At 48.9% G+C, this 10,469-nt stretch overlaps 2 protein-coding genes across 2 annotated transcripts; one reads left to right on the forward strand and one right to left on the reverse strand.

Annotated features, from left to right (window-relative positions):
• Nucleotides 1-724: 724 nt before the first annotated feature.
• LOC140265112 (olfactory receptor 14J1-like) lies at nt 725-1,690 on the reverse strand. Its single transcript, XM_072360993.1, has one exon. It carries the CDS (start codon nt 1,688-1,690, stop codon nt 725-727), a length of 966 nt encoding a protein of 321 aa, XP_072217094.1.
• A 7,852-nt stretch (nt 1,691-9,542) lies between these two features.
• LOC140265113 (olfactory receptor 14J1-like) lies at nt 9,543-10,133 on the forward strand. Its single transcript, XM_072360994.1, has one exon. It carries the CDS (start codon nt 9,543-9,545, stop codon nt 10,131-10,133), a length of 591 nt encoding a protein of 196 aa, XP_072217095.1.
• Nucleotides 10,134-10,469: the final 336 nt, after the last annotated feature.

Genomic DNA, 10,469 nt, shown 5'->3' on the forward strand with positions numbered 1-10,469 from the left:
GGAGGAAACTACATATCCCAGGGGACAACGCGGCCAGAGATGAATCACCAGAGGAGGAGGACACACATATAATCTCGCTCCCAGGCTGGAACGTCCCTCTTTTCGCCCTGTCTTTCGCTTTGGAGCGCTCCATCCCTGCCGTCTCGCTCTATCAGCAACGTTCCAGCCTGTCGCCTAGAGATTGCAGTAGGCCCCCGGTTCTCCGGGACTCTTTTTCTCTCTTTCTTTTTTCTCTGCCTTGTTTGATATAGTAGTTGTAGTTATATTGTATCATATTGTGTCTCGTATTTAGTAAAATAATTTCTTTCCTTAGATTGCTGCCGTTGTTTTTGTTCATTTCTCCCCTTCTAGGGGCAGCAGCCTCTATCACGGATAAATCTAGATAACCCGATTACAAGCCACCGCACAGTTTGATGAACAGCTGTGTGCTTCCTGCTGGACTGTGGGTTTCTGAGAACATCCGAACCCATTAGATCCAAAAGAAGGAGGACAGACAGAGTCACTGCAAGTAATTTATTCTGTAAGGTTCATAGACAGCCTGGTTCATTATGTACAGTGTGAATGGGCTTCACTAGAATGGTACAAACTGAGCAGGAATTGATTTGACTAGTGATGTTTTAGTGAAAAACATTACAGTATATATATATAAGAAGAATAATGAATTACACATATAACATGAACGGAACAATCAATAAAAGAGAGCTTGATTCAGAAAAAAGCTGGATTACATTATATGAATTCCAAAAGATCGGCCATTCACTGATATTGAAACACATTTGGTCATCACTTTCCTCACTGCATCCTTGATCTCCCTGTTCCTCATGCTGTATATAATAGGGTTCAGTGTTGGAGGCACCACCGAGTACAGAACTGCCACCATCAGGTCTATGGCTGTGGAGGAGATGGAGGGGGGCTTCAGGTAGGCAAAAAAGGCAGTGATGAGAAACAGGGAGACCACAGCCAGGTGAGGGAGGCATGTGGAGAAGGCTTTGTGCCGTCCCTGCTCTGAGGGCATCCTCAGCACGGCAAGGAAGATCTGCACATAGGACACCACTACGAAAATAAAGCAGCCAAAGGCTAAACTGATACTAAAAATGATAAGCACAACTTCCCTGAGATTTGATTCTGAGCAGGAGAGCTTGAGGATCTGGGGGATTTCACAGAAAAACTGGTTGACAACATTGCCTTGGCAGAGAGGCAGTGAAAACGTGCTGGAAGTCTGTAGCAGGGAATTGAGAAGCCCAGCGCCCCAGGCAGCTGCTGCCATGGTGGCACAAGCTCTGCTGTCCATCAAGGTCCCGTAGTGCAGGGGCTTGCAGATGGCAACGTAGCGGTCATAGGACATGATGGTGAGAAGGGAATACTCTGCTGAGAGGAAGAGGAGAAAGAAAAAGATCTGTGCAGCACATCCTGCGTAGGAGATGGCCCTGGTGTCCCAGAGGGCGTTGGCCATGGCTTTGGGGAGAGTGGTGGAGATGCAGCCCAGGTCGAGGAGGGCCAGGTTGAGCAGGAAGAAGTACATGGGGGTGTGCAGGCGGCGGTCGCAGGCTACGGCTGTGCTGATGAGGCCGTTGCCCAGGAGGGCAGCCAGGTAGATGCCCAGCAAGAGCCAGAAGTGCAGGAGCTGCAGCTGCCGTGTGTCTGCCAACGGCAGCAGGAGGAACTCGCTGATGGAGCTGCTGTTGGGCATCTGCTGTTCCTGGGCTTGGAGTCCTGCTCAGAGTGCAGAAGATAATGACAAGTCCAGACCCTTCTCAGAGACACATCTGATTTATTATGAAAATTCTCCCTTACTTCTGGAAAATGTTCATTTAACTCCAGAACTTGAATTTATTTTCATGAGCTACACCAATCCTAAAAGAACAGAAGAAGATTAGGGAGCTGTTTATTTCTTCACATTTCCTAATCATATCCCAGTTTCCTGGAAATTTTCCTCTTTATTCCTGCTGCTCTTTGAGACCCCAGCCCGAGCCTCTGTGCACTTCAGTTTGTCTTAGAGAAATCAGCCTGTTTGTGGGATAAGTGAACTATTAATGTCTGCAGAAAACAATGAGAACTTTTATCTTTTAGGTAGGAGAGGCTGAAAGCACATTCTGTGCATTCTGTGTGACTGTTCACAAAACAACCGATGGACTGAAGAAATATTTGAGACTCTCAGAGCTGTGTTCATATTTGACAGCACCTTTTAGATTTCTGCCTCCAATCCTTTTTTCCTTCCCTCAGAACAGGAAAGAAAAAATCCCTGCCTTGGCTCTCATCTTGCAATGTTCCCTCAGAAGCATTCTGCTGTGCAGTGGAGCTGTGATCCCCCTGCCCCAGGCAGCAGCTGTGGCAGCAGAAGCCCTGTCGGGGGCTCCTTCCCCCCACACGTCTCCCCGCAGCACCCTGGGCAGCTCCCCGGGCAGGCTGAGTGCTGAGCCTGGCAGGCGGCAGAGTCCCATAGCCGGCACACAGCCCCTGGGGCACAGCAGGGACCCTGCTCTGCAGGACAGCCCTGGGCACCCGCCTGCAGCCCCATATGCACAGCCTGCAACCGTGCTGGGACATTCAGTCCTCAGGGCTGTGCTCTGACACTGCAGCATGGAAGCCCTCAGCTAAAGCAGAAGGCTTTTTCCACAGTAAAGAAACACGCAGTGCCAGAAGCCAGATCTGCTATGGCATGTCCCTAATTATGTTAACCCTCTATGAAAACCAGCTGCATGGTCTGCAGTGAGACTTACCGTGTCATGATCTGTCAGCAATGCTCCTGCAATGAGCTCACAGCCTGCTCACACCGTACACATCCTGTAAGCTCTCTCCCCTTTCTCTCCTCTCCTTCTGTCACCTGCAGGCTGTGCTGTGCACAAGAGCTGCTCCTGGGCACAGCTGTCTCTCTGCAGCACTGCCCTCTTGTATGAGCTCCCTGTGTCCCAGGAGCCTGGTCCAGCTCAGCAGCAGATGATGTCATATTTATCCTTCTCACTCATCTCCCCTGAGATGTCCCTGGCTCCACGTGGCAAACAGCTCCTGAAAGACAACAGCATCATGACTGTGCTTTGAAATCTGATGAATTAAACACCAGGTGTCTAGTGGTCAGTGACTGATTCAAGACATATGGGGAGTCCTACCAGAGATAGTTTGATGAAACAAAAAGGGCACCCAGAGAAAGACAGAGAGGGGTGGACTTCTGCTGTGCAAAGCAGTGATTCAGCTGAGTTACTGCAGGCATCTCATCCCTGAAGGGAAACCCTGGCACTGAAATGGGATTCAGCTCCCCATGGACACATAGGAGCTGGGATTCCTCTGGTCCAGTTCCGATGTGCACAAGGTGTTGCCTGCATGTGAGCTCCTGCTCTGAGTCCTTAGTCCTTCAGCAGGGCGGCAGTTGCTCACACACAGACTCTGATGTGATGCCCAAGGTGCCTGGGCTTTTTTTGGGTGTCTGCCAGTGCTTGTAAACTGTGTGGGAAATCCATGTGATAGACACCTCCTTCCTGAGCATCAGCTGGAGGCCAGATAGGGGATAGCACCGGCTGTCTGGTGAACTCACATGCAGCTGCAAGTGCAGCACAGGGCCTTCAGGAGAGCCATTACCTTGGAGTGTCCATGTTGCTACGTCAAGTCCAACACCCATGACCGGACAAATGTCTGTGTGCCACCTTCTGCACACTAATACCATAGATGAGCTAACCAGTCAGGCTATGTCCAATGATGCTTTCCAATCAGGATGTTTAATTCGGTGGTTTTGCACTAATGCAAAATCCAACACACAATAACCTAGAATTCATGGAAGAGGTGCAGGCCTGAGCTCTTCTTTGGACCATAGGGACACAGTTTAATGGTGTCCACAACTGCACTGCAGTGCAAGGGGGATACAGAGCCTTTATGATGGATGGGCGAGGAGACAAGGGAGTGCTTCTGCCCTCTGTGAGAGTGCACTGAGCTCTGCCTGGGGATGGCAGAGCTGCCAGGTCAGAGCTAATGGAAATGGAAAACAGAGGAGACCAACAGTGTCTCTTCCTGTCTTCCTAATCAGAGAGAGCAAGTGGAAGATGCCCTTTGCAGACAGATGGGAGCCTGATGTTGTCAGGCCTTTGTCCTGTTTGGGGGTCTTTATCACAGAATCACAGAATCACAGAATTGTAGGGGTTGGAAGGGACCTCTAGAGATCATCGAGTCCAACCCCCCTGCCAAAGCAGGCTCCCTACAACATGTTGCACAGGTAGGCATCCAGGCGGGTCTTGAATATCTCCAGAGAAGGAGACTCCACCACCTCCCTGGACAGCCTGTTCCAGTGCTCCGTCACCCTCACTGTAAAGAAGTTCTTGCGCACATTCGTGCGGAACTTCCTATGCTGAAGTTTCAGCCCATTTCCCCTAGTCCTGTCCCCACGCACTACTGAAAAGAGACCAGCCTCGCCACTATGGCTCCCACACCTCAGGTATTTATAAACCTGGATCAAGTCCCCTCTCAGCCTTCTTTTCTCAAGGCTAAACAGACCCAGTTCCCTAAGTCTCTCCTCAGAGCGGAGATGCTCCAGGCCCTTCACCATCTTTGTGGCCCTCCGCTGGACTCTTCCCAAGAGATCCCTGTCTTTTTTGTACTGGGGAGCCCAGAACTGGACACAGTATTCCAGATGAGGCCTCACCAGGGCAGAGTAGAGGGGGAAGATCACCTCCCTTGACCTGCTGGACACACTCTTTTTCATGCACCCCAGTATGCCATTGGCCTTTTTGGCTACAAGAGCACACTGCTGGCTCATGGTCAACCAGGATGCCCAGGTCCCTCTCAGCAGAGCTCCTCTCCAGCAGCTCATCCCCCAGTCTGTCCTGGTGCATGCAATTATTCCTCCCTAGGTGCAAGACTCTACACTTGCTTTTGTTTAACCTCATCAAGTTTTTACTGCCCAGCTCTACAGCCTGTCCAGGTCTCACTGAATGGCAGCACAGCCTTCAGGCGTGTCAGCCAATCCTCCCAACTTCGTGTCATCAGCAAACTTGCTGACGGTGGCCACTATCCACATGTCAAGGTCACTGATGACGATGTTGAACAAGACTGGACCCAGCACCGACCCCTGGGGAACACGGCTACATACAGATCACAAACTGGACTCTGCACCACCAACGACGACCCTCTGTGTTCTGCCAGTCACACAGTTCGCAACCCACCTCAGTGTCCACTCATCTATCCCACACTTCCTCAGCTTTGTTATAAGGATGTCATGGGAGACAGTATCAAATGCCTTGCTGAAATCAAGGTAGACGACGTCCACTGATCGCCCCCATCCACCCAGCCATGGAAAATGTCATAGAAGGCTACCAGGTTGGTTGAGCATGACCTCCCCTTGGTGGACACATGCTGACTACTCCTGATAACCTCCTTTTCATCCAGCTGTATGGAGATGGCATCCAGCACAAGCTGTTCCATCACCTTTCAAGGGACTGAGGTGAGGCGGCCTAGACTGTAATAACCCAGATCTTCCTTCTTGCCCGTTTTGAAGAACGGAGTGACATTGGCTATCCTCCAGTCTTCAGGCACCTCCCCCATTCTCCAAGACCTCTCAAAGATTACAGAGAGCGGTTCAGCAATCACCTCTGCCAGCTCTCTCAGCACTTACAGATGCACCCCATCAGGTCCCATGGATTTATGGACCTTAGTGCTGTTTAGGCGCACACAGACCAGCTTTTCCCTGACTAAAGGCAAGTCTTCATTCCTCAGACCCTCCCACTAAGCTCCAGGCTCTGGGATTCCTTTGGGAGAGCTTTTTTACTGAAGACAGATGCAAAGAATGCCTTCAGTATCTCCAGCGTCTCAGCATCCCCCGTTACCAGAATACCCCCCTCACTTAGTAGGGTACCCACTGTCCCCCCTGTCTCCCTAGTCTTCCTTTTATTCATAACATACTTTAAAAATAAATAAATAAATAAAATTATTATTATTATTATTATTATTATTATTTTTAATGAGTGTCAACCAATTTATGTAATACTAAGTTCTGCTTGCAAGGAACTGTGTGAGAGAGGTGGGCCAATCAGGGCTGGTTCTGCGTTGAGGTGTTTATAACTGGACAATACAGACTGTTAATGGAAAGATAAATGGTAGTAAGGGTATATGGGATCTAAAAAACAGTATTGTTTGACAAACTATTTTGATGGTATAATAAAGTGTAATTCTTGATGGCACATGGAAGTGTACCAGAAGGTATGTGGAAGTGTAAATGAGGGTACAAATAGTGGAATAGTTTACAGAGGGAAAAGGGTTTAAGAGGAAGTGAGTTTATCTGCACAGACATGAGAGCAACTCTTTCATGTATTTGTGGATGACCTGCATGCAGGACTAGAAGATATTCTGAGCAAGTTTGCTGGTTGGAGTTGCTGTTGCCTCCACTGAGTGTGGAGAGGTCTTGCAGAGACATGTGAACAAGTCAGAGAAGTGGGTACCAGTTGGTACTATGCACCAAGTGCATAAAGTATAACAGGAGCCTGATTGTGCACCTGGGTAGGGGCAACCCTGGACATACACACTGACTGGATATGAGACACTGGAGAGCGGTCTGACTGAAAAGGATTGAGGGACCTGGTCAGCATCAAATTGAACGTGAGTCAGCAGTGTGTCCAGGCAGCCAGGAAGGCCAGCGGTCCCACAGAGTACAGGAAACAAGGTATTGCTTGGTGGGTAACAGAAAGAATTGTGCCTCTCTGCTTTGCATTTCTGCAGCCTCACCTGGAGCACTGGGTGTACTTCTGGGCACCGCAGTATGCAAAGAACATCAAACTATGGGGGTGTGTGCAAAAGAGGGCACTGGAACTGAGAGATCAGAAGTTCAGAGTTTCATTGGGATTGACTACATGATCAGATTGGGCCTTTCTTACATCCCACATCCTGTGATGAGACACAGGGTACACATGGGACATGAACCTCACAGTGTCCTTGCACCCCATGCAGAGCCTGGGATCATCAGTCCTCTTGTCTTTTATTTGACATCATACAATTCTCCATCCACTGCCCCAGGAAGGGCCCTAAGCCAATATGAGAGACAGGATCTCCCTGCCAATGTCTAGAGATCAAGGTTTGGCCTTTCTTCTTCATAAGACAAAGGGGGAGATTCTCAGCATCAGAGCCACCATGCCAGTGCCTTTCATTGCCTGTACTCATGGCTTCCAATTATCTGCTCTAACAAGTCCCTTGGGAAACTGGCTTGTTAATGTTCCTCAGTGGGCCCATTAATACTCCAAGAAACTTCACTGTTAGTTCAGACTTTGTCTTGTTGAGCACTTTGTGCATCTTCTCTCTGCACTGGAGGTTGATGGACTCAGCAACAAATGCCGCCTGGGGCTCCTTACCGCCTAAAGAGCCTCCTGAGCCTTGTGCCTTCCTGTCATTCTCTTCAGGTTTTCAGAACTTGTTCAGCAAAATGGAGAGATATCTGGAGAGAGCTTAAAGTGGCCGAATCCGGCAAGCGTTTATTGTTTATTTATTTATATTTGAGTTTAAACAAAACATTAAAGCAGCACTGTGTAACTGGTGTTAATCCAGAATGTTCCCAATGAGTTCTGTTGTGTTACTGTGTGGACAAAGGTCCTCCTCAACCTCCCCACCCCATTTCTACTCACATTGGCCCCATGGGACTTGCATCAATTTTCTTCACATCACTCTTCTCCTCTGCAGCCACCCGCTCAGTGTTAAAACTCCTTTGCACCAGCTCCAACTAGCTTTTCATAAAGAACCAGTGGCACATGTAAAAGGAAAGATTTCTCTTTTTTTTGGCCAACAAACAGCAGGAAAGTTGTTGCAAATGGATGAACAGTAAAACACAGTGATCAACTGCATGCCATGTCCAAGCTGCTTCCACTGAGGTTTGTCTTTCACAGGGAATACTTGTACAAGAAATGAGTTAGACACAGTCATGATGCTGTTTTCTTTCAGGAGCTGTTGGCCATGAGGACCCAGCGATATCTCAGGGGAGAGGTGTGGGAAGAATGAAAATGCCATCCTAATCTGCTGGGCTGGGCTGGGCTCCTGGGACACAGGGAGCTCATACAAATGGGCAGCGCTGCAGAGAGACAGCTGTGCCCAGGAGCAGCTCTTGTGCACAGCACAGCCTGCAGGTGACAGAAGGAGAGGAGAGAAAGGGGAGAGAGATTGCAGGATGTGAACGGTGAGAGCGGGATGTGAGCTCACTGCAGGAGCATTGCACACAGATCTCAACACGGTAAGTCTCACTGCAGACCATGCAGATGCTATTCATAGAGGGTTAACTTAATCAGGGACATCCCATAGCAGATCTGGCTGCAGGCACTGCGTGTTTCTTCACTATGAAAAAGACTTCTGCTCCAGCGGAGTGTTTCTGTTCTGCAGCATCAGAGCAAAGCCCTGAGTGCTGCATGTCCCTGCACGGCTATAGGCTGTGAATATGGGGCTGCAGGCAAGTGCCCAGGGCTGTCCTGCAGAGCAGGGTCCCTGCTGTTCAGGGGGAGGCGTATGGGAAGAAGGAGCGCCCTGGCAGGGATTCTGTTGCCACAGCTGCTGCCTGGGTAAGGGGGATCACAGCTCCACTGCACAAGAGGATGCTTGTAAGGGCCCTTTGCAAGAGTAGAGACAAGGCAGAGATTTTTCATTTCCTATTCTGAGGGAAGGCAGAAAGGACTGGGGGCAGAAATCTAAAAGGCTTTCAAATTAGAGCACAACTCTGAGACTCCCAAATATTTCTTCAATCCATCCATTGTTTTGTGAACAGTCACACAGGTTGTGCTTTCAGCCTCTCATTTCAAATAGGACAAAATCAGTTTATGTTTTTATTGTTTTCTGCAGACTTTAATAGTGCTCTTATCCTGCAAACAGGCAGATTTGTCTAAGACAAACTGAAGTGCAAAGAGGCTGGGGCTGGGGGCTCTAAGACCTGTTAGAGTAAAGATATGAGATGTTTAAACAGCTCCAGAGAGGAAATTATTCAGGAGGCTGGGATAGGATTATGAAATGAGAAAAAAAGTAAGATCTAATTAATCTTCTACTTCTTTAGAGATGGTGAAGCTCATGAAAAAAAAAAAAAATAAATAAAAAAAAATAAAAAAAAATTCAAGTTATGGAGTTAAACGAACATTTTCCAAAGGGAAAAGGAAAACATTTCACAGTACAGCAGAAGGACTGTCTCTGAGGATGGTCTGATCTTGTCATTATCTTCTGCATTCTGAGCAGGACTCCAAGCCCAGGAACAGCAGATGCCCAACAGCAGCTCCATCAGCGAGTTCCTCCTGCTGCCGTTGGCAGACACGCGGCAGCTGCAGCTCCTGCACTTCTGGCTCTTGCTGGGCATCTACCTGGCTGCCCTCCTGGGCAACGGCCTCATCAGCACAGCCGTAGCCTGCGACCGCCGCCTGCACACCCCCATGTACTTCTTCCTGCTCAACCTGGCCCTCCTCGACCTGGGCTGCATCTCCACCACTCTCCCCAAAGCCATGGCCAACGCCCTCTGGGACACCAGGGCCATCTCCTACGCAGGATGTGCTGCACAGCTCTTTTGCTTTGTCTTCTTCCTAGCAGCAGAGTATTTCCTTCTCACCATCATGTCCTATGACCGCTACGTTGCCATCTGCAAGCCCCTGCACTACGGGACCTTGATGGACAGCAGAGCTTGTGCCACCATGGCAGCAGCTGCCTGGGGCGCTGGGCTTCTCAATTCCTTGCTGCACACTGCCAGTACGTTTTCACTGCCTCTCTGCCAAGGCAATGTTGTCAACCAGTTTTTCTGTGAAATCCCCCAGATCCTCAAGCTCTCCTGCTCAGCCTCCTACCTCAGGGAAGTTGTGTTTCTCATTTTTAGTGCCATTTTATTCTTTGGGTGCTTTGTTTTCATAGTTGTGTCCTATGTGCAGATCTTTCTTGCTGTGCTGAGGATGCCCTCTGAGCAGGGACGGCACAAAGCCTTCTCCACGTGCCTCCCTCACCTGGCCGTGGTCTCCCTGTTTCTCAGCACTGCCATTTATGCCAACCTGAAGCCCCCCTCCATTTCCTCTCCACTCCTGGATCTGACAGTGGCTCTTCTGTATGCAGTGGTTCCTCCAACACTGAACCCTATTATCTACAGCATGAGGAACAGGGAGATCAAGCATGCTCTCAGGAAGGTGTTGCAGTACGCACTATTCCAGCTCCCATAATGTGCACATCTTCCTTACATGATTCCCAGTGATGGTTCTTTATGTTTTATTTGTGTTTGTATTTTTGATTTTGTGTGATACAGTACTCTGCAAATGTGTTGCAATATATTTCACTACTTCTTTCCTACCTAATTTCCATTTTCTCACACCCTGAGCTCATGTAAACATCGAACCAGATTCCCCGAATACATTAAAAGATATTTAAAAGGCTTTCATGAAAAGACAATACCTTTTGTCTTCTCTCCTCCTACCTTGTCTGGGTCTGGGGGAGGTACAGCCACAGGCAGCAGCACAACATGCTCTTTTCATTCCTGCTCTCTTTACTCTGCTACAGTG

The sequence above is a fragment of the Excalfactoria chinensis genome, unplaced genomic scaffold (genome assembly GCF_039878825.1).
Source record: "Excalfactoria chinensis isolate bCotChi1 unplaced genomic scaffold, bCotChi1.hap2 Scaffold_68, whole genome shotgun sequence".
Lineage (NCBI taxonomy): Eukaryota > Metazoa > Chordata > Aves > Galliformes > Phasianidae > Excalfactoria > Excalfactoria chinensis.

Bases quoted from the DNA above. Each gene is read 5' to 3' on its own strand.
- LOC140265112 (XM_072360993.1), bottom strand. From the start codon at position 1,690: ATGCCCAACAGCAGCTCCATCAGCGAGTTCCTCCTGCTGCCGTTGGCA.
- LOC140265113 (XM_072360994.1), top strand. From the start codon at position 9,543: ATGTCCTATGACCGCTACGTTGCCATCTGCAAGCCCCTGCACTACGGG.